The following is a 23087-nucleotide window of genomic DNA, read 5'->3' as shown; positions in this document are numbered from 1 at the left end:
CCAATCACCAATCTATTTTCACTATACATATGACTACCAACTAACTACTATGCATAATGACTATAGTCAATCCTAGATATTACACGTAGTAATGTAGTAGTCGCATACACATATGTATTTAAAACAATTTTCTTGGTTTGTCAAAGCAAATAAACAGCTGATCGCGCTTCACTTATACAGATAAGATATTTGATTGAAAAACCGTTTTTAGAAATATGGTGCTAGTAATATTTATTTTGAAAGATCTCTGTAAGAAATTATAAGTTTGTGTGAAACGACAATAATACACAGAGTATGATATAAAGTAACAAGCAAGATATAGGTTTGGAAAAGTTTTATCTTTGTCATTTTTAATTGTTTATCACCTTTATCAAGAATTATTACATTATTATCATTATCATATATGTATGTTTCATATGGGTTGAACAATACCAAGAGAATAATAGTGGGATAGTTAACTTATAGTGCAACACATAACTATTAGTTAAATAAATTTATTGCTTCCCCTTTTTAACTTTTTTTGTTAAATAGAATACTTTTAACACATCTTCAGGTTTACTGAGATACAAAATGGAATTGCTATGTAAAATGCAGATGTATGACTGGGGAAAGACTGGAGCTGATAGTATGGTTGCTGCCTTAGTAAAATCTGCCAATCCAGAAATTATAATTGATGAAAAATTATCTTATGCGGAACTATGGATGGGAACCCATCCTAATGGACCATCTTATTTAAAAGATGAAAATCTAAATTTACAAGATTACATAGAAAAGAATAAAAGTGTAGTAGGTATTGATGTTGAAAAAAAATTTGGTGCTTGTTTGCCCTTTCTTTTCAAAGTATTGTCAATAAAAAAAGCTCTATCTATACAGGCACATCCTAATAAGGTACATGTATAGAACTGTTAAGTTAACTCAGACTGTTTTCTTGATGTACCAAAAGGATTTTCAATTTATTTAAACCTTGTTTAGGAAATGGCTAAAAATCTATGTGAGATGTATCCTGACATATATAAAGATTCGAATCACAAGCCAGAACTTGCTATTGCCTTAACACCATTTGAAGCACTTTGTGGTTTTCGTCCTTTTACAGAAATTAAGACATATGTAAAGTTTTTACCTGAATTATGTGCTGTAATCGGAGAAGAAAGGGTCAGTCAACTTGCTTCAACAAATGAGTTAGAATCTAGGAATACATTAAAAGAATGTTTCCATTCTTTAATGACCTGTGACTCAGCAATAGTCAAATTTCAATTGGAGACATTAATTAGAAGATTATACAATTCGAGTAACTATTTACACTATATAATCTGGATATTCTTTATTACAGTAAATACAAACTTAATATATTAACTATTCAGATGAATCATCTAGACAGTATTTCCATGCTGATTTGTTGGATCGTTTGTATAGTGATTATCCTGGAGATGTTGGATGCTTTAGCATATATCTTTTAAATTATTTTACCATGCAACCTGGGGAAGCAATATATTTGGGACCTAATGTACCGCATGCGTATCTTTCAGGGGGTAAGCTTTGTGGATCTACTTTATTCAAAATAATAAAAATATTTTATTTCCATACTGCTTATTCTTCACAGATTGTGTTGAATGTATGGCATGCTCAGATAATGTAGTAAGAGCTGGTTTGACTCCTAAATTGAAAGATGTTCAAACTTTGATTAAGATGTTAGATTACAGCTGTGAGCCAGCATCTGCAAAGCGGTTTCAAGCATCTCGCGAAGACGATTGCACCGAGATTTTTCGGCCACCAGTGTCAGATTTTGCCGTCGCAAAAATAACGGTTTGTTTTAATATGATGATCAAATTATTAATAACTTATTGCTATTATCATTATAATTGGGTGTATGATATGAGAATGAATGTGAAAAGGGGAACTTGAAAAAATTGCAGATTCCACCTGGTAGATCTGTGTATAATCTAATCCCCAGGAAAGCTGCCAGTATTTTAATAATAATAGATGGAAAAGCATCAATTGCTCCATTAAAAATTTTAAATCGAGGCTCAGCGTTATTTATACCGGCAAATGAAGAAATAAGGATCAATGTACTGTGCGGATGTCATCCTATGTTAATGTTTCAGGCCTTTACTAATGTCTGAGGAAACTTATAGTTCCGAGAATTAACTCTTCGAGGGTCCCTTTTTTATGACAAACATATCTTTAAAATCATTTTTGATATAATAGTCATCGGGAACGCTGTTTGCGATTCTGTGATTAGAATCGATACATTATGAATTACTCATTTAATATGGCCAATAATTTTTTTAACTTCATGTTTTCTTTATTAATTAGCATAAAAGCAAATAAGAAGTTGAGCAGATTTTTTAGATCAGAAATAAACGCTAACTCCAAGAAAGTTGAGATAAATTGTCCACCTTAAGTTGGAGCTAGCATTATATTATCTACAATAAAATGTAAAATAATTTTAATTTCCAGTTTTTAAATTCTTTTCAGAAAAAAATATATTATAATACTATACAGGTAGAGTATATGAAAAAATAATCAGAATTATAAATTATCGCGATGAAAAAAAACCGATTGATATATAAAAAAAACGATTTTTTTTACTTTACCTGCTTATAAAAAATATTAACATTAACAACAAATCTAATTTAATGAAAATTTGTATAACTTAAATATTTTAAAATCTAAAAAGTACTTCATGCACATCGAAAATATCAAATTTGATTAAAAATGTAGAAAACTCAAAAGGAAAAAGGTGGGTTGTATACGTCCTACTGCCCTGGAAAGGGATAATGATAAGAAACGGATGGTTTCGTACATAGAAATAATGTGATGTATAAATAAATATAAAAGAGTTGTTATTACATTTATTTGTATAGTCTTTATATTCTAAGTTTTCTGATGTGAAAAACTTAAGGTGTCTTTTCATGCAACATTCCTTTCCCTCAGTTTTTAGCGATAAAGTTTTGCCATTTTACACCTACAAATTGTGACATAATAAAAAAGGAAGAGTTATTTGATCAGACGTGAAATATATGCATACTGTATGTATTAAAATCGGAAAATGTTAAGGAAATGCTAATGGTATGGTGTTGCTTGAACTTGACGAATTTGAGTGAAGTGACCCTTTAAATCTACAATATATGTTACGTAAAATATACTACACTACACCTACAGTCAATAAACGAACACGGCCTATGTTTACTCCGAGTTTGTGAGATAATAAGAATAAGGTTATAGAACGCAGCAACAGTAACTCTTGTCAAGCCTTTAGTAAACATTTCATACCATATTTTTTGCCACATTTTAATGTACTTTTCACTTTCATTCTTTTTGCATGTATAATAAATGCGATGATCATACATCTGGAAGCGTAGGATTAAAGTTAATTTCTCTGTTTGGTATCGTTAAGCAAGTAAAGAGAAGAATAACAGTTCCTTACTTCTAGCTACCCTTAGTTCTCACGACTCTATTACCTATTTATTTTACCATTTCTTTGTCAATTTTAAACAAACCTGTCTCTATAAATCCGCTATGGCGGAAGCTAATAGGGCCGCCAATTTAAATACGAAACATGGAAATTTTATATGTGGTGTAGTAGAAGGTTGGTTGAATTTTTAACACTATTATAATTTACTTTAGCAATAATCACTTGTAAAATTTGATCAAGCCTTAAGGTACAGTTGGTGGAAAGTTTGCATTTTATACAAACAAGTTATAACAGAATTATTAATTTATATTGCTAATATCTTTATTAATTAATAGTATATAAGAGTAGATTTTTTCATATCAATAAACATTTATTTAAAAATTGGATAAAATCATATAAATTGCCCCTGTAACCATAATTTAATTTGTAAACCTAGAATTAACATTAGCTCATTTATTATATTTTAATTTTTCATTGGTATTTTCTAATTGCTATTTTATGAACAGGTTTTTATGGTCGACCATGGACAACTGATCAAAGAAAAGACTTATTTCAAAAGTAAATTAATATTTGATCTAATTTATGTATGTGTATATATTTTCGGTTTTGCAAAAACCTATTATATTCTTTTATTTTAGATTGAAAAAATGGGGAATGGATTCATATTTATATGCCCCAAAAGATGATTATAAGCATCGAGCTTATTGGAGAGATTTATATACTGTTGAAGAAGCAGAACATTTAACTGGGTTGATTACAGCAGCTAAAGATTGTGGTATTACTTTTTATTATGCTTTGTCTCCTGGATTAGATATAACTTATTCTAATGCAAAAGAGGTAACAGCATTGAAAAGAAAATTAGAGCAGGTCAGTCAATTTGGTTGTACTGCATTTGCATTATTATTTGATGACATAGAGCCAGAAATGAGTGAGGCAGATAAAGAAGTATTTCAATCGTTTGCACATGCTCAGGTACTTCTTTGTCTTATTTAATAAGAAAGCAACCTAATAAATTTATAGGTATAAATATTTTGCTCACATTAAACTTTTTAGGTATCTGTTACAAATGAAATATTTCAACATTTGGGACAACCAAAATTTCTTTTATGTCCAACACAGTACTGTTCAACACGAGCAATGCCAAATGTTTCATCTTCTGAATATCTTAATACTCTTGGAAGCAAATTAGCTCAGGAAATAGATATAATGTGGACTGGACCAAAAGTCATATCTAGACTTTTAACCATTGAATGTATTGAGGAAATAACAGAAGTCTTAAGAAGGCCCCCTGTCATTTGGGATAATTTACATGCTAATGATTATGATCAGAAAAGAGTATTTTTAGGACCTTATTCTGGAAGATCTCCTGATTTGATTCCAAAATTAAGAGGTGTTTTAACTAATCCAAACTGTGAATATGGAGCAAATTTTATTGCTATTCACACTCTAGCACAATGGAGCCACTGTAATGTTGATGGCAAGAGAGACTTAAGTTTGAGTATGTCTATTGTGATTTTTACTAGTATAAGGAGTTTTATATAATTCTATCTGTTTTTTTTTTTATATTTTACAGATGATACAGTATCAGCAGATATTAAATTAGAGACTGAAACAGAAGATGGAGTAATTGGTGAAGATGTTCCTTCTACATTATCTCCTAATATGTATCATCCACGCCATGCACTAAAAACTGCAATAAATGAGTGGTTATTAGAGTTTAGTAAGAAAAAAGCTGCATGGGGAGTTATAGCCAAACCACAGCCATGTGTTGCTCCAACAATTCCTATTCCAATTATTCCATCAGTTAATACATGCATGAGCCTTACTTCTACTACAAATACAACTGTAGCTGTTTCTTCAGCACCAGTGAATAGTTCAAATCATCTTCAAGCTTTTGCTGAAGTATGCTCGCATGTAACCAATTCGGATAGCTTTGCTCAACCTCTTCCAGGTCCTGTGATGAACTCTCTTGTATCAGAAACAAAAGTTGTCAGTGAACCTGTTATTCCATCTCATTCTTCTGCTTTACCTAATGTGGGTGGCCTGCAAGTTCCCTCTTCAACTGAGCCCATGGACTGTAATACGACGCCTAGTAATTCTCCAGCTCATGCAACTAAAGGGCCAGTTGAAGATGATGCTATGGTTGAAAATACTTCTGTAATATGTGACTTCCTTTTACAACTTAATTAAATATTTATTTGATGTTAATTACGCATTTTTTTTATAGACTTGTAGTGGTGCTTCTGGAAGTATGCAAGTAGAAATAGATTCTGTAGGAACAACTTCTACTGTTAATGGTACTCAGATGATAGTTGAAAATGATACTGAAAATCATGGAAATACAGAAAATGTAGCTGATCTAGAGCTACTTGATACTAAAGATATGGATAAAAGACTGACTCAAGATGATTTATCATTATTATGTGATCTATTTTATTTACCATTTGAGCATGGAGGCCAAGGTATTCAACTATTACAAGAATTTAATTGGTTAAAAAGTAATGCTCATGTAGTTATAAGAAAAGGCAAAGACGAGGAAGCTGTATCTAAAGCAGATGTAAGTAACAGTCTATTATAATATAAAGACAGTCTTTATTCTTAACAAAAAAACGCATGTATTTTATTAATTTAAAATAATCTAATAAATTAGGTTGAAGAATGGCATACTCGAGCAGCTAAAATGAATGAAATGTGTAATGCAGTAAACAGATTGTTCCAACGCCTCACTTATTGTAATAACCGAGAGCTACTATATGATTTATATTCTTATGTTTGGGATATGAGAGGAGTTGTATCACTTTTAAATAGTTATGTAAAATGGCTAGGTAAGTAAAAAATTTTGTTAAGTTTGTTGTGCCGCATAAAACAGCGTTCTGCTAATGGATCGTTTAAGCAACCCATTTGCCGAATGTTAGCATAAAAGTTTAAAACATATTAGCTTTGAATTTATTATTTAAATAATGAAGGTAACAACATATAAAATAATTCTTCAATTTAAAATACCAGCCTTTATAAATTAAAAGCTACCATTTAGACTTAAGTAAATCTAACGGATTCTTTTTTTATTTACATCGTCTCAGGTATCCTTTTGCCAACTTCCACAAAAAGTATAGGATAATTTAAACACTGCATGTCCACTATTTTATTTGAAAATTCGTTTTTACTTTTCCCTATTAATACTTTAGTATGTTGAAGTATTTTAAATACCTCGAAATTGGATAACTTTGTTTATTTTAAGAGTCAGAGTGATTAAACTGTAATTTAATAAATAAGTAGCATTGTTAGTTTTCTAGAGTAAAGCTTAGCTGGTCTGAAAGGATTAGTTTTTGTAATAATAATTTTTGTAATGTTTAAGGAAGGATAATATTTTTATATGTCAATTAACATTATTTTGTCTGATTTTTGTTTTGTTGGTAGCGTTTGGCAGATTCCAGACAACGATGACAACATTTACCCAAGGGAGTTATACATGTATGCGTTATTTATTAATTTTTGCGTAAATCGTTAAATTGCATGCGATCTACAAACATTCGAATAAGAAAACTTTTAAAACTATTTGCATTTTTGTTTGCATTCTAAATATAACGTTATGCACATGACATAACTTTTATAAAAAAATATAACAAAAGGATGATTTTCTTTGTATTCAACATAGAACTCGGAGTACATGTAGCGGGTCTGTTTTTGTTGCTAACGCTTTCTGGACATTTTTCGTGAAACTTACAGAAAGTGCAGGCAAGAAAAATAAATCTTATACCAATAACTCATAAAGACCATTAATACATATCTAACTATTGGCACCGTTTAATTAGTGCTTTCCTGCATCGAAGCTAATAAAATTGCCAATTTTCGGAAACAAAATTGGAAACATTTCTCGTAATCTAAAAAATATTTAATGTTATCTAGAAAGTTAAAAATATGAGTCTACAAATTCGGGAACATAAAATATGTTTGTTTCGATTGCATTTACATCAATATTTGTCTATTATATCTCAACGATAAAAATCGGATTTAATTTAAACATTATATTTAAATAAATGTAAAAAAGTTGATGTAACAGGTAAATTGTTGCTTTATCCTGATGTTGTAGTCATATATAATGGTTGATGTGAGGTATAATTTACAGTACAAGATAAGATAGAAAAGATAAGGAAACAGTAATAATTGTGTTAATGCATAATACATATTATGGCATTAGAGAAAATTTGGATCAAAAACGGTAGAAGTTAATTTAAATATTAAACCATAAACATAATAGTAAGTTATACATATATAACATAATTTCTTTTAATAATTAATTTGAAAACAGGGTTTTCAAATGGCTGGAAAGAAACTTTTATGAGTGGAGATCAGGAGCCTTGGGTTTTTCGTGGTGGTTTAACAGCTGATTTACAGGTATTTGTTTATAAAAAAAAAACAATTTTTTAAGCTGATAGAAATATTTAGTTATTTATTTTGTGTTTTAGAGACTAATTCCAGTAGATAGTGGAAATGACTTATTTGTATATAAAGCACCTGAAGTGCCCAGCAGTAAAATTTACACAATACGGCCTTATCTGACCACCGATGAAGAAGCAGTATATGCAATTTGTAAACAGATCACAAGCAGCACTGATACTCTTGCTATAGCAGATAAGTAAGTCGATATGACAGAACTGAAAAAATGATAAAAATTTAATATTCTTTTTTAATTTAAAAAATTTTAGAATGGTTGGAGGTTTTCTAACTTTAAGTCCTGAGTTTTGCATGGTTGTCGAAGATGACCATGAAATAGTTGGTTTTACTTTAGCAACATTAAATATTAAAACTTACAATCAAAAATTGGCTGTGTCATTAATCCCAGAGTTACAGTCAAAATATCCATTAACAGAGGATGTAAATAAATTGGCCGAGGATGTTCAGGTAATCATATAGATGATATTTTTGTATTAGATCATTATATTTAAATTAAAAATCAATTTAAAATTAATTTAAAATTTATTTTATTTAGAAATTTACGACAGCAATAAACTGTGCAGAAAAATTATTTCTGAAAATTAAATATTAAAAGTATTAACTCTATATTTATTGCTTATTTAAATTAAATAGTTATGAGAATTATTATATTATTATTTCCATGAAAAGGAAATTTATTCCGTGAATATTGTTTTGAATTAAATAATGTTAGTATCGTTAATCCCTTACTGGCTAGAAAATGAAATATTTTCGATACAGAACTTTTTGTCTGGAAAAAATGAGTTGTATTTTTGATGAAATAAATTGCGGCTGATCTTAACTTTTTTTTTAGACGTGTTGAACACGCGAACCGTCACTAGTTTCTTTAATTTATTTATTTATAAGGAACTTTAAATTAAATTTTTATTTAGTGAATCCCAAGCTTTCAGCATGTTTTTCATAAAACTTAAATTTAATTCAATATAAAATGCATAACAATGAATTTCAAAAATACATCAAGTTTTCAGACTCGAATATTTAGACATGATTTGTTTTATGAGCGTGGTCAAGGGATTAATATAATTAAAAGAAATAACTAAATTTTATTGAAACCAAATAATTATAGCTTTCTTGTATTTAAATGTTTATTTTAGGAAGCCATACGCTATTTTCATACCTTTGAACCGGATGTATCAGAACAATTATGCAGACAACATCCATCAAAACTGTTTTGTGCAGTATTACCCAGTGTAACAGATCAGTCTGTCGCTAAGAGACTAATAACATGTGTTCTAGCTGCTTTACGAACCAACGGTATGCAGTATGCACCATTTTATGAGTAGTTCATATGGTTTTTTTTATCAATTCATTAAATATAGGATACATGCTAATTTTTTATATGAATTATTAGGGTCATTCGGAGTTCATACTACTATGAAGGATAACGATAAAGTAATGCATGAATTTTATGGAAAATTAGGTTTTGTTGATTCCCCTCAAGAAGAATCGAAGGGAACAATTACGATGTGTAGAAGTTTCTAACGAAGAGCGAGCTCTTCGGTGATAATTGTGAACAATATAAACGTATTAGGAGCTTTGGATAAAAAAGTTTGAGAAGACTGTGAACGTTAATTAAACAGTGCAAACGTTATATTCATATTGCATGTCTATAAAAAATGGCAAAAATGCTATTAGCTTACTGCCGCAAAGCTGCGTAAGTGTAATATTAGATAGAACATATGTTACATTTTTATAAAAAAAATGTAAATGAATGAATGGATGGAAAGAAGTATATTTTTTTTCTTTTTCACCTTCTCGATAAAATTATTTAAGATTAAATTTTTTCCTACTAATTTCAGCTATTTTACCAACTGCGTACATTCAAACTTCTGAGACTGTACAACGTGCAAGTTTTTGATTAATTGAATATGTATGAATGAAGTAATTTTACAAATAATGGATAATAAAATATATGAATGTGTAATACGTGCAATCAAATAATTTATAGATAAAATTTGAGATAAATCTTATTAGTTGCTACTAATTGCTATCTTACAAGTAAATGTATAATAAATTGCCAATTTTCGTACTTTTAATACAATATAACTATTAAGCATAACTTTAACTTATATGCTAAATCTGTATGATCATTAAATAATGTAAATTAGTATATCAGTAGATGTTTCTTCTCCAGTACTTTGATTATGTATTTATTTTAATTTAACAATTTTTTATAATAAATGTACAGCAGTAATAATCTTACGGAATTTTTGTTACGCGTTCATTTTTTTCCAAGAAAAGGTAAGATGTTCAATGACTAAAATAAAAAAAGATAATACTATACCTATACCTATGAGTAAAGATATAATTCGAATTTGTGGAAAATCTATTGGCTTATATATAATACTTGTATCATCATTTTTATTTATGTTAAACCATCGAGCTCTCAAGGCACGAATAAGTCCTACTTCGTGCAGTTTCAACAGTCTAAGTAAGTTTAACGTTATTTAATTAAATACTAACAGAATATACAATAAGGAATAATAATTATATAAAAAAGATAGTACACTTACCCGATGTCAACTGCTCGTTTATATTTCATTCCTTTGCTAATGCCAGAAGTTATCCATGTTTCATACATACCCTTACCTATGGGTACTAATCTACATAACAATCTATCATCCAGAGCTTGCATTTTATCATCTGTGTTGAGCATAGCATATTTTTGCTTGCTGTAGCAGGATTTTCTTTGCATGTCTTCTGGTGTTGTTTCAAATTCTATGCGCTTGGAATCAAAACTGTTAGGGGCTTCAAATCCAGCTAATCTTTTCTGTAAATAAAATACAATAAATCAAAATAAAATATCATTTCGAAAAATTTTCTGTGCGTGACAAGAGGCTATTACAGAAGCGTAAGAAAAAAAGTAGGGCGACATTAGAGAACAATACGATGAGCAATTACGACGTTTATCGCTTTATCATTGATGTATTAGTAATCTTTCGTGTTTAAAAGGTATACATACGTTTTTAATTTTAAGTAAAAAACAAAATCCTTTGATTTTGAAATAAATAATTTATTTAAGTTTGTGCAATATTTCCTAAAAAATTATATATATCCAAAAAATACTAAAATATTCAAACTAATAAACTGGCATAATAATATCACTTTTTGTATACGATTCTACTGATGATTTTTGCACTTAAAATTGATATCAATAAAGGATGCGAAAAAAGTTAGGTGTTATTAATTTTCAGTTGTAGTTAAAATTTTACTAATTATATTGTAAAGAATACAATATTTAAAAAATTCCTCATTTTAGAAAGAAAGATTATAAAAAGTAATTAAAAATCCGGTATTTGTATAGTACAATCTTTTTTAGAAGAATATAGGATTAAAGCTTCAAAAGTACTTTTTTACGTTAGAGAAATTTATTCTATTAAATATGGTAATTTTTAAAAAGAGCTTGAACTCGTAACTATTGTAAATACCAAGTTTAATAGAGCTTCAAGAGTAATAAACAAAAAATTTACAAGAATTGACTTCTTTAAAAGTACTCTCTATATGCTCCAAAGCATTAAACAGTAGTGCGTTTTATCACTCGAGGTGGAATCAAGTAGTACAAACACAAATATGCAATAAAATGAAATATCTTATATTCTTAATAAAGGATTAAAATATTAAGGTGAGATGGCAGACAAAGGGACGTAACAATATCGTAAACGTAGTAGTTGAAGATAAAAACGGTGCATATGCACATTGAGTTAAACCGCTTACGTTTCCATGTTGTATCTTAAATTACGTTTACGTGTTCTTTAACTATAGTATTTCGTCTGCCATCAGTCTTGAAAATATATGGATATAATATACCTACTTATTATGGCAAAATATTCTGTCTATTAAGTGGAAAAAACATTCATTCACTTGAATTTAAAATTTACCTGAAGAGATTCGTAGATCATAGATCCTTTAAAAGCTGTTACTTTATATTTAGTCTTATTCAAAAGAGACTGAAAGTCATCGAACGGTGGAGTAACGATTCTATAGGTCATTCGGTAAATTAAATGAGAATTAAAAGCTATTAGCAGTAGCCAAGCGAAAACGCTTTTCGATAACGACAATATTTTAAATTTATTATAAAAAGCTTCAGGTATGTAGCCTGTAAAAAAAATACTGAGTATTAAGAAAATAATAGGATTAAATAAGACACATCTTCTGTGTCTAAATATTTTTAAGTAATTGTATAAAATATTAATTACTGATTGTTTAATACCTTGAGAACACATGATAGAAAACGTATAAAAGAAATGATCATGTAGATTAAAATATTGTACTCTCTTCTTTCCAGCTGTTTTTCTTTTCACTGGTTTTTGAAAAATATATCCACTGAGACTAAGTACAATAATTAAACATATTATTAAATACCATACTTCTTTTGAAAAGAGTGCTATTATCCATTGATTGTCATTACTCCGTATAGGCCGAATATACAATCTATATCTGATTAATATAAACAAAATAATTAGAAACAATTTAAATACAGTAAAATTCCGTTCTATGTCTTATGGTATCTCGCTTCACCTGATTTTCCATATAGGTGTTGTATAGTCCATATCCTTTAATCGAAATAAATAAATGCCTGTTCGATAAATAATTTGTATTTCCCCTGATTTTAAAAGGCTCAAAACTCCAGTATAAGAACCATTTTCTAATTGTACACCAAAATTATTATGATCATATTTTATAGAGATTAACCTAAGCATAAAGATTGATTATTTTAAATTATGCCTCTTACAAAAAATAAGGAAAGTGCATTATATTACTTCCATACGTAAAGTTTAAATAATCGGCGAGTAAACCCCAAATATCTGGAAAAATTCCATGAGCCTCTGTCCCAGCATTATTAAAAATAACCATTTTTGGTTCCTTTAAAGTTAAATAAAAAATTGTTACAAAAAATCTACTTAGACTTAAAATAAATGACCTTGTACTTTCCTTCAATACCTCAATCATGAAAGTACTTTTAATTCTATATATAGCCCCGGTTATATATTACTTATATATTGTAGCTACCAATTAACGCAATTTTATAATACAACATGTAAATATATTTTACTAGAGTTTCAAATCTTTGACGGAAAATTTTACTTTTCCGTTTTAGGTGAACATTTTGCGTATTAACATAAATATAGTCTGTTCTCATTACTTATACTTTAATTCTTATACTGTCTTCGTTTCCGTAAGAAGTATATAATAAGTAAAAAAAAAATTTTACATATAATTATAAGTAAAGAGAACAGACATATTCGATATAATTTTTTAAAGAATTTTATTATTTGTTGATTACTTGATAATATGATGCTTTTAAGACCGTAGCACGAAAATTATACATCTCGTGTTGTCGGCTAACTTTTATGCATTCTTTGTGTAAATTTGCAAATGTATGAATTGATAGTATTTTGTCAAAAGTTTGATTTTTCTTATTCCATATAACGCCACTTATAGATTGTCCAAAATTTAACACATTGAGAGCAATAATAACGACAAAATAGTTACGTAAAATCATTGTAATAATAACGGATAAATAAGATATTCTTCCTTATGTCTCCATTCAGTCAACTGCGTATAAAATAGCAAATATTACACAGACTGTAACTTAGCTTGCAAAAAAGTGCATTAGGCTTTATCGTTAATCGATGATTATCATTCGATCAGGAAAATTATTATTAAGGCTTATAAGATTTACTGTGTTAGATTACAAACAATATTTGAATACAAATTTAGTTTTTATTCTCTATTCAAATAGAAAATAATTCGTTATTTAAAAACGGATCAATTTTAACCATTAGGTAATTTAAAACTACCTACACAATAGAGTTAAAAAGACAGAGAATAAAAAACACATTAAATACCAAAAACATTAATTGTATATTAATATTTGTTTGATATACATATAATATAAAAGAATTTAACTCTATGATTTCCTTTTGGTATAAATAATCAACTTAAGACTATATTTTGTTTCGCAAATACTGGGCACACAATGAGAGATTTTACTTCAAATAACGTCTCAGGTTAAAAGAAGCTAGAATACAAGAAATCAAATCTGCAAAAATTTCCTTCTTTATTATTTATGGTTCTCGTATATCAAGTTGTCTTACGAAATACGCAATATTTGAAAGCTATATCAATAAATATAGATTTCAAATAATATTTATTTGTCATTAATACCCAAACCTAGAAGCACAGCTAGGTTTCAAATTGTTTATATTACTATAACTTTGTTTTTGTCAGATACGACTTCTTGTCTTAGAGTGGCAGTATAATAATATAGCAATTTTCTCAATTGTATCATTTACTTACTAATTAAGTAATTCTTCTCTTATTACAATACAAAATTATCAAAAGTATTATACAATATTGTATTAATATTTTGTCGTTAATCGCTTCTAACACTTTATTATTTAATTAATAGCTCATATATTATTTAGGATAGGCTTGAGAATTACACGTTTTAAGTCAATTATGATTTCTTTTCATGCTGCATTTAAGATATAGGTAGCTGCTCTATGTTTTTGCCCATCCTGTTTGTTATATATTTTTTACACATAAAAGCAATTAACACCAGATCTACCTAATCATTCAATTTGACTCGTTATATGGTTTTTCGATTATAAATGTATAAATTCTTATCTTAAGGAGATGCTAGTTAAACGGACATCTAATTTTAATAATGCATTTATTTGGTTAAAAGTTAGATGTAGCTAGTTAAAAGAATTAAACGTTTACTGTCGGTAGTTTTAGTGTTAATGAAATAATACATATATTATAAGTTAAACAGTTGTATTATTTTTTTTCATGATAAATAATAAATAAAGTCAGTTAATAAAATAGGATAGTTATTATCATATAACATCATATCATTAGTGAAAGCTATACTGCTTACGTGCTTAATCGTGACATACCACATTTATACTTTTTTTACTTAAAAGTATCATTTATAACTGATATTTCTTATTTTGAAACTGCAAAATATTACCAGTAATAGCATCGAAAAAACAATCGTTTTTTTACACTATCGTACATGTCTAATAATTGAGTATTTCGTTTTATTCTCTTAATTTTAATCTTAAAAGTTAAAAAAAAACAATACATTTATTTCAGTACTGCACGCATAGTTATTTCAAATTTGAATTTACTGTTTAAGATTCCTCCGTGTACGAAGCTCATAAAAGAAGTTTTTTGGTATTATTCCTACAAATTTGTTTCTGATAAGAATGTTGAACCTCAACAAGTATACTGATTTAAAATTCCAGTAAAGCAAGTAAGGATAAAATTGCTGATATTTCAGCTCTGGTATTTTAAATATTTTTCTTAATAAAGAAAATTATTTGATATTTTTGAACTACATATTAAGTATATTTTATAATAGAAAATACTTTCTTTTGTATTTCTTTATTGAAACCTTGTCATTCTTGGATGAGGTATCTTGCGAACCTGTACTAGCTACTTTTAAGACAGTTCAAGCAAAATTAATGTTAAATCATTTGCTGACCGTCAAAAGGTTTTTTGTTCAGTGTATGTAGGTTCGCGATATAATTCGTCCAAAGACCGCGAGGGTGTTAAAAACAATCTGAAAACATACAATCTTATTGCTTTGTACACCAGGAGTTCCTTTAATTCATATTAAATTTATAATTTGGCGCGTAATAAAATGATAAAACTTGATTTCTTATATATATAATATGTATTTATAAGTAGAACATTCATTTATGATTTTTAATCTCTTCTAATCATTATTTAAAGTATATAACTATTGAGACATACGAGTTCATTTTATAGTGTACATTTTTATACTTGTTACCTTTAATAGATTATTAATTGTAGGATGGTCTCATATATTCTTAGTATTAGATTATAGAAACATTTAAACAAATAATAAAGAGTATCTCTAACAGCACATAACTTGCAAATAAATTGTAATATTACAGTTATATTACTGAAATATATCTGCAAGTTATGTGCTGTTAGGGGTCTTTTACATCTGAGATCAGAAGTAACGACTAATAAAATACGATATCAAAAATCGAGCAAAAGTATGATAAATAGAACCGTCCTTAAATATGTAGTAACCCTTAGCTGGCGAAATTCATTAGAATAACGTAATATATTTAAAAATAATTGTGCAAATGCTTGTGACAAAATATTTTGTTGATATTAATATAAGTCACATAATATTGTTAATTATTCTAACGATGAAGAATCCACGCGTTATTTCAAGTATTCAGAATAATGTTTGCATATTCATGTGAAACAGGTATATACCTTGAAAAACGTTTATATCATGGTGACGTGTACAGAAAGTTAGGGAATTCTCTTGAAAGAGCAGCACCGAATACTTAATTTTCAAATTTTAATAGGTGAATGTACCATAAGCAGAAGCATACAGAAATATGAAAAATCTGACAGTTCAATTGATATAAATTCATTATCAAACGATAGTTACAAAATAGCTTTATGAAACAGAATTTAAAAAAATAAAATGGTGAATAAGGAACTTTTAAAAAAGGATATTTTGAAAATTTTACGTAATACCGATCCGTTTCCTTCCATTGATTAATAATAATGTTGTATACTCTAAAACGATGCAAAGGTCGTTTAAATGTATGACAGATGTTGCTATATACATTATTTTAACAATTTAAAGTTATTAAATTTGAATTAAGTTCGAACGGAAATATACCTTCATTGCCAGCTGAGGATTAAAAATTAAAACATTTCTGAGAACAAATATCAGTCCATGACTAATGAGCTTATCAGTCTCCAGGTGAGTATTTTAGTTTAAAAGCTTTAAACTAATTTAAATTAATTTTTCAAATACTTTTAAATCATTTGTATATCATAGGAAATTGAATCATCGAAATTTTTCGGTTAAATCCAATTGCTTTGTTATTTTTTGTTTGTGATACTGACAGGATGCAATTAAGACCTGGGTATAGGAGTCTCTGCCACCTCTTTAAATTCGCTATTCGGCATAGCACTATGCTTATACGATCCCTAATAAACAAAGATACACACTAAACTGATCAGAGGTGGACAAACTCCATACAAGATCATAACAATGCTACACGCACAAACCCCTTATACTGCCTTGCAGTTTACAGTACGAAACGAAGTTGAACTTTCGTTGAGTCAATTTCTCGAATGTACAATTTTTACTTTTTTATATAATTAAAAAAAATAATGAGATTATACAAAACTAATTTTAAGAATACACAATTTCCATTGGAAACAAAACATTTTAGACAAAAAAAATTGGTCAGAAAAATATTTATGGTTCCAAAGAAGTGAATAGTGTCATTGGTTTGATCTAAGATAATTGTGAAAGTTACTTCAATTTTAGTCAATATTAGTCATTATATTGTATTGCATATTCTTTTGACTGACCTCAAAAAAATGAATACATTAATAAATAATGAGTCAAATTAAAGCCTTCTCACGAGTATAAAGTGTCTAACAAATGCATTCTTCTTAGTTTAGGCCTTAAAAATGATGTTTGTGAAATAGATCTCCTGATACTAGGCAGTCAAGGTGCATATATTTAAATTATTTTCTCACTACTGCTTCATTTTTTCATCCATTTCCCCGTTTTCCCTGCAAAAAGTTTTTCCTTATTACATTTTTCTTTATCACACAGTAAAATACATTTGTTAATAAATTAGAAATTATTCATTTTTTTATTTTCGACTAATTTTCCTATCAGGGATGTTAATAGATGATTAAAATCTGAATAATTTATATATATTTTTATAGGTATAATACACAGGGTTCTATTTTATTAATTATTACTCTTTTATAACAAATTTTAACCCAATAATAGAAATGTCACGATTAATTGTTTTATTAAATTTCGTGAGTTTCGCGAGAAATTCAATTCATTCTCAGTTTGTTTGATTCGAGGTAATTTTTCAAAGTCAATTATAAGCCCAATGTTTAACAACGCGAAATAGGCAACTTATTATAGAATTATAAAATGCGTGAAAAATACTCTACAGCAGATCTGCCCTTACATGACACACAAGCAACAAATTATTAATATGTATCATTTACCTGTATTACTAACATGAGCGATAGTATAGAACATGACATAGAGAAGCGAAACGTAACTCTTTCCGTAACTTTGTCATGCTTCAAGTTTCGTGGCACTTTATAACATAATAACAATTAAAACAAATTGATGTGCTATATAGTACACTAAAGTTGCATTACGCTCTTCTTTTCGCTTATCTTTATACTTATACTATTACAAATAGCAAGTAAAATACGCACTGTGACAAAATAATCACACAAAAGCATCTACTTCTACAAATATGAAAACAGACAATTAATGAAAGATATTTGATTTTTTTCTGAATAATAGAATAGACGGGTACATTTTTAGTAACATAACGAAACCGGTAGAAACATATGCATCTATTTACGTGGGTTATTATTATGAAGCTCGATTTACTAATTCATCGCCCAACTATGAATATTTTCTCAAAAAGACTAAGTCCTTTAATTATATTTAAGGATGGATGTTAATTAACCAAGTGTCTGTCTTTTTCATGCTTTTACGACTACTTACGGTCCAGAAAAATATAATTGACATACCCATTATATAGACGATGATAAATTTCTGAGAATTGTGGTCTTTGATTAGCCACTTCATGCCAACATTCAATCATTAAACTATAAATCATTGTTGGACAGTCTTCAGGGCATGGTAGTAACTGACGAGATCGAATCATGTCTATTACTTCTTGATTAGTATATCCGTAATAAGGCTGAAATAAACCAAATAATATACTCCAACTGTTGTAAAATTATGCATTCTTATTTCTAAATGCAAAATAATCAGAAAACTTACCTGTAACCCATAACTGTAAATTTCCCATAGGACAACACCAAAACTCCAAACATCGGACTCCGTAGTAAATTTTCCATAAAGTATTGATTCTGGTGGCATCCATCGAACTGGTAATAGACTTTTTGATTGAACTCTATAGTAATCACTGCTATAAATATCCCGCGAAAGTCCAAAATCGGATATTTTTACCGTTAAATTATTTCCCACTAAACAGTTTCGTGCTGCTAAATCACGATGAACATAGTGATGATTGGCTAAATATTCCATTCCTAAAATAAATACATATTTATAAAGTGAAGAAACGAAATATTAACACATTAAAATGATCCACAATTTTTCTAAACAATGCGTAAAACTAATTAATACAAGCATAATTCAAGTGTAGACATTGGAGAATTTTTAAATGATTCACATGAATATTATTTAAGTTGCGAAGTTGCTTATACTGACCTGAGACTATTTGTAAAGCAATGTGTAAACACTCCGATTGTTCTAATATTTTTCCATGTCCGTTATTCAATGCAGTATCCGATCTTGGAGAATGTAGAATTAAAAATTCGTGCAAATCGCCCTGTGTCATATATTCAAATAACATGCACATGGGTTCTCCTTTTAATATTACACCAAGTAAACAAATGATATTAGGGTGTCTTAAATCAGTCATGAGATCAACTTCCCTTTTAAATTCATTTTGAGTTTTAGGACTGGCATTTTCTTTTAATGTTTTCACAGCTACATAAATAGGAGAATCACATTTATTATCAGTTTGCAGTTCACCTTTGTAAACTTTACCAAATGCTCCTTCCCCAAGCTCCTGTAGCAATACTATATTATTCATTGAAAATTGTGGTACTCTGTTATTAGATGTTCTACTACTACCACTGTTCAATGTGCCTGTATATGGTGTTACGTTGCCTGGTCCTGCTAGTAGTGAACTCATTTCTATTGTTTGAGCAGTATTTCGACCACCATCATATATATTTTTATCACACTGGGTTCCAGTGAATATTTTACTTGGAGGTAAGTGGATTATTACTCCTTCAGTCTTCTTTCTTTTATAATAGCAGCAGCAATAACAAATTAAACTCACGATAAATCCCCCTGCTAAAACAAATCCCACAACAGCATATATCCAAAGATCACATTTGGGAATATTGCAGAATTCCTTTTGCATTTTATTATTCATATCCACATAACACCATGGTTGAAATTCTTTACCACCTGGATTCCGACAATACGAATGCCGACCAGCTAATTCAGGATAATCAGAAATTTGAAGAGTGAAATGATGAGACCATCTTACACAGGACCGTCCACTATTGCTTACTTTTACTTTGCCACGATAAGATTGTCCATTTCCCCAAAAACAACGTTCGTCTGTTACCAAATAAAATGCAATTACCTATCACTTTGTCTAAAATGTGAGAAAATATGGATATAAAGTACTCACTTTCTTGAACATTATTTTCAGTTGAAATTCCTAAACTTAAACAATCTTGTGCTTCAGGAGTATTTTCCATCGGTAAATCTGAACATTCCACTAAGGGGACTTGTGCAATTAATGGATGTCTTTTAGCAATAGCATATTCTTTTCTACATAATTCATTTTCCAGCATTTCACAGTCTACACGGCATATTCTACGTAATTTTCGACTCCACTCCATTTTATTGTATGATTGGATATTACCATAACTTTGGCTTATTATCTTCTGGGTTGGCACCTTTCCATCATTATGTAGTGTTGGCTGAAATTTTGATCCAAGTGCAGTATCTCGCTTTCTCCTCTGAGATATCAGAAAATCATCTTCACTTTCAATATCATCATCATGATTTATTTGATTAGCATTAAGAAAGTTGAATAATTGAATACTAGCTGCTGTATTTTTTAATTTTAAATTATTAACTAAATTTCGACATATTGGAAAAGTTGAGTAGCAAAGTGATGGTTTGGCATATTGTTCACAATTTGGTGAAAGATCACTAAAAATCAGATTTCAACATTAAATAACTATTTATCTAAATATCAACAATAAATATAATGAAGCATATTTTTAAATCATACTTCGAAAATTCAATAACTCTAAATGCTTCCTTTAATTTATCTTCTAATGTTTTTTGTGTCATTGGAACTGGAATGTAAACTGATTGATTTCCAACAAATTCTGCACAAATTGTTCCCTTATAAATCTATAAGAAAAAATGAATATATAAGTTAATAAATTCAATACTGATATGTTTTTATTTATTGACTTACTTCACAAAATCCATGATTGTCTTTTTCTAAAGGAATTGAGCTAGTGTCCGGAAAATCATCATTATTTGAGGATAGCTCAATATTGGCATCTTTAAAACTGTTAAGTGCAGCAAAACTTGTACTAGATTGGAAGTTTTTTGGCTGAGAGCTCGGAGATGGTAAGTCCAGGTCTGTAGTATCATCATTTAATGTACTATAATAATTCATTAAATTGTAAGAATGAAGTATTTATAAAAAAAATTAAATAACTAATTTTATTACTAATTAAAATAAAAGAAAAATTAAATTATTAGTCCTTTTATTAACTTTGTGCGTGTAAATACAACTATTTGAAAATAATAAAGTATCACCTTGTATCAAATTTATTAATTTCACTTTGTGTACTACTATGTACTTTTTGAAAAATACACCAATGAATCACCAGTATTAGATACACGAGCAACTTCATAGTCAAATATTAATTATCAAAACCAAAACAATATATGAAAGCCCAGTAAGGTATAGGCTATAGCCCAGCTCCATTTCCAAACAAAGCTCTTGTTTAAAAACTATATTTTCATATGAAATGGTTAGTCCTGTATGTACTACATACTACAGTCCTGTATAAGGTTCATATGCGCATGCGGCGTTAGCAGTGTTTCTCTTGCTCCTCTTTTATTAGGGCCTAGGGGTCTCAGCTTAGGTTAGCTTCTTAGCCATTTGTCCTGCAAACGCGGGTTTTTTGCATTTAAAAACACAATTTGCAGGTCTAGTTGAGTTAGGGTTGAACCTACTTTATCCGATTTTGGTGCTAATTTTTGAGGTCTTTCCCATGGCTTTTTTATTTTCCCAAATTAATTAACGTTTTTAATAATAGCAGACAATTTTATATTGATAATAACGACATCTCTGAATAAGGTATCTAACCTTTTCAGTATTATTTCTTTTAATTTTTGTCCTACTACTTTTAAAGTACTTCTAAATATTTTGATTCTTTATACATTAGATAAAAAATCATTATTTCTTCCTTATTTCTTCAAAAGGTAAATTGGATAAATCTATATACATAGTAGAATAATTAAGAACTTATATTAAATTGCTTGCTATATAAACAGCTTCTAAACGCATGCACTTCGTTGACTTACCTTTCTAGGTAATTGTATTTTATGGTCTAGTGTCCGTGAAGTCTTGGGAATGAAGATGCCCTGGTTGTTTCGAGAATTTCATGCGGATTCTGTTCTATTTTTATCGTGTGTGGGTGAATGAGGTTTCGTTGTCGACTTCTTCGCAACTATTTTCGACATCCTTGTATCTTCCGAACTGTTGGTTCGGTTGGATTCGCGTACGAGAAAAAGAGGTTAGTTTCGTCTCTGTTGTATTTGGGTATGTATGTATACACATATAGTACAGTAGTTAGTACCAACCAGTATTAAAAAATTGTTTAAATGGAACTATAGCAATGCATATTTAAAATAAATATTTTACTGATTCTACGCTAGGATTAAGAAAAACCTGTAAAACAACAATTATCCTTGCTCAGGAATAATCTTTATTTTTAAGAAGAATGGACAAAAGCTCTCTGATATTATAATCATTATTACAACAATTAATATGACATTATAAGCTTAACAATATACACTTGATCTTTTCTTGTTTAAACGTTTTAATTTACACAATCAGAGCTGCAAGGCTGCTTATCATTTCTAGATAGCAAACGTAAAGCAGTATTTACAATTTGCTGTAAAGGGTAAAATCAGTAAGTGTTTATCATTTTTCTAGTATAAATATCTCTTTACGACTTATCAGCACAGATACTTTGTTTAAGCGGAATGTTTAGAAAACTCGAAGGATCGGCGATTGAGAGAAGTCGTAATACAAGGAGAGCAAAAAGATCGAGTGTTGCATTTAAGATTAGGTATACATATAGGGATGATTTGGTATATAGCAATCGCGTTTGGTTTCAATGCAAACCCCTTGCACGAGAGGAGAACAAGAGCATATTGGGAGCATTTGAAGGGGCTGAGAAGGGGAGATCGCGGGCTTTGAAAATGGAGACAAGCTTTCGTTGGTGTGGTACGGGTTAGGATAAGGTAGGGTGG

At 29.1% G+C, this 23087-nt stretch overlaps 4 protein-coding genes across 8 annotated transcripts; 2 read left to right on the top strand and 2 right to left on the bottom strand.

Annotated features, from left to right (window-relative positions):
* Positions 1 to 71: 71 nt before the first annotated feature.
* Mpi (mannose phosphate isomerase) lies at positions 72 to 2849 on the top strand. 2 transcript variants are annotated; one of them, XM_066731206.1, is made up of 7 exons: positions 72 to 322; positions 554 to 786; positions 874 to 888; positions 973 to 1288; positions 1362 to 1529; positions 1601 to 1803; positions 1914 to 2849. In XM_066731206.1, the coding sequence occupies exons 2-7, from the start codon at positions 571 to 573 to the stop codon at positions 2118 to 2120; spliced, it is 1125 nt and encodes a 374-aa protein (XP_066587303.1). In that variant the 5' UTR covers positions 72 to 322; positions 554 to 570; the 3' UTR covers positions 2121 to 2849. The 2 variants fall into 2 exon arrangements, with proteins under 2 accessions (XP_066587303.1, XP_066587302.1); XM_066731205.1 differs by having other exon boundaries at positions 554 to 888.
* Positions 2850 to 2979: 130 nt separating this feature from the next.
* Oga (O-GlcNAcase) lies at positions 2980 to 9933 on the top strand. 3 transcript variants are annotated; one of them, XR_010823014.1, is made up of 14 exons: positions 2980 to 3589; positions 3922 to 3973; positions 4054 to 4387; positions 4469 to 4913; positions 4989 to 5572; positions 5643 to 5972; positions 6066 to 6240; positions 6833 to 6886; positions 7725 to 7810; positions 7882 to 8051; positions 8122 to 8317; positions 9004 to 9163; positions 9261 to 9563; positions 9709 to 9933. XR_010823014.1 is itself a non-coding variant. In XM_066731201.1 (13 exons), the coding sequence occupies exons 1-13, from the start codon at positions 3520 to 3522 to the stop codon at positions 9389 to 9391; spliced, it is 2787 nt and encodes a 928-aa protein (XP_066587298.1). In that variant the 5' UTR covers positions 2980 to 3519; the 3' UTR covers positions 9392 to 9933. The 3 variants fall into 3 exon arrangements, 1 of the variants encoding a protein (XP_066587298.1); XR_010823013.1 differs by having other exon boundaries at positions 9261 to 9638; XM_066731201.1 differs by having other exon boundaries at positions 9261 to 9933.
* LOC136775969 (glutamate receptor ionotropic, kainate glr-3-like) lies at positions 8364 to 13595 on the bottom strand. Of its 2 annotated transcripts, none has more exons than XM_066731204.1 (7): positions 13194 to 13595; positions 12678 to 12772; positions 12428 to 12601; positions 12120 to 12346; positions 11788 to 12005; positions 10423 to 10679; positions 8364 to 8444 (listed from the first exon to the last, which is right to left on the bottom strand). In XM_066731204.1, exons 1-7 carry the CDS (start codon positions 13410 to 13412, stop codon positions 8402 to 8404), a joined length of 1233 nt encoding a protein of 410 aa, XP_066587301.1. In that variant the 5' UTR covers positions 13413 to 13595; the 3' UTR covers positions 8364 to 8401. The 2 variants fall into 2 exon arrangements, with proteins under 2 accessions (XP_066587301.1, XP_066587300.1); XM_066731203.1 differs by lacking the exon at positions 8364 to 8444 and adding an exon at positions 10085 to 10336.
* A 238-nt stretch (positions 13596 to 13833) lies between these two features.
* Positions 13834 to 21571, bottom strand: Ror (Tyrosine-protein kinase transmembrane receptor Ror). The gene is made up of 8 exons (XM_066731202.1): positions 21360 to 21571; positions 21010 to 21202; positions 20818 to 20942; positions 20206 to 20735; positions 19206 to 20132; positions 18756 to 19024; positions 18500 to 18672; positions 13834 to 17500 (listed from the first exon to the last, which is right to left on the bottom strand). The coding sequence occupies exons 1-8, from the start codon at positions 21455 to 21457 to the stop codon at positions 17464 to 17466; spliced, it is 2352 nt and encodes a 783-aa protein (XP_066587299.1). The 5' UTR covers positions 21458 to 21571; the 3' UTR covers positions 13834 to 17463.
* Positions 21572 to 23087: the final 1516 nt, after the last annotated feature.

Source organism: Prorops nasuta, unplaced genomic scaffold (genome assembly GCF_024137725.1).
Source record: "Prorops nasuta isolate Cenicafe-Biocafe unplaced genomic scaffold, Cenicafe_Pnas_1.2 PNAS00008, whole genome shotgun sequence".
Lineage (NCBI taxonomy): Eukaryota > Metazoa > Arthropoda > Insecta > Hymenoptera > Bethylidae > Prorops > Prorops nasuta.
Note: the sequence above shows the minus strand (reverse complement) of the source record. Positions and strands in the feature narration are given on the sequence as shown.

What these genes read in the sequence shown, in the direction of transcription:
- Mpi (XM_066731205.1), top strand. Translation starts at nt 571, where the DNA reads ATGGAATTGCTATGTAAAATGCAGATGTATGACTGGGGAAAGACTGGA. An exon ending in TAGAAGATTATACAATTCGA is followed by an intron (nt 1,289 to 1,361) that starts GTAACTATTTAC and finishes TTAACTATTCAG; the next exon opens with ATGAATCATCTAGACAGTAT. An exon ending in GCATGCGTATCTTTCAGGGG is followed by an intron (nt 1,530 to 1,600) that starts GTAAGCTTTGTG and finishes TATTCTTCACAG; the next exon opens with ATTGTGTTGAATGTATGGCA.
- Oga (XM_066731201.1), top strand. Translation starts at nt 3,520, where the DNA reads ATGGCGGAAGCTAATAGGGCCGCCAATTTAAATACGAAACATGGAAAT. An exon ending in CTATGGTTGAAAATACTTCT is followed by an intron (nt 5,573 to 5,642) that starts GTAATATGTGAC and finishes TTTTTTTTATAG; the next exon opens with ACTTGTAGTGGTGCTTCTGG. An exon ending in ACTCTTGCTATAGCAGATAA is followed by an intron (nt 8,052 to 8,121) that starts GTAAGTCGATAT and finishes AAAAAATTTTAG; the next exon opens with AATGGTTGGAGGTTTTCTAA.
- LOC136775969 (XM_066731203.1), bottom strand. Translation starts at nt 13,412, where the DNA reads ATGATTTTACGTAACTATTTTGTCGTTATTATTGCTCTCAATGTGTTA. An exon ending in TAAAAGCATCATATTATCAA is followed by an intron (nt 12,773 to 13,193) that starts GTAATCAACAAA and finishes TTAACTTTAAAG; the next exon opens with GAACCAAAAATGGTTATTTT. An exon ending in AAACGAGCAGTTGACATCGG is followed by an intron (nt 10,337 to 10,422) that starts GTAAGTGTACTA and finishes AAACTTACTTAG; the next exon opens with ACTGTTGAAACTGCACGAAG.
- Ror (XM_066731202.1), bottom strand. Translation starts at nt 21,457, where the DNA reads ATGAAGTTGCTCGTGTATCTAATACTGGTGATTCATTGGTGTATTTTT. An exon ending in AGAGTTATTGAATTTTCGAA is followed by an intron (nt 20,736 to 20,817) that starts GTATGATTTAAA and finishes TCTGATTTTTAG; the next exon opens with TGATCTTTCACCAAATTGTG. An exon ending in TATCATCGTCTATATAATGG is followed by an intron (nt 17,501 to 18,499) that starts GTATGTCAATTA and finishes AACTTTTTGCAG; the next exon opens with GGAAAACGGGGAAATGGATG.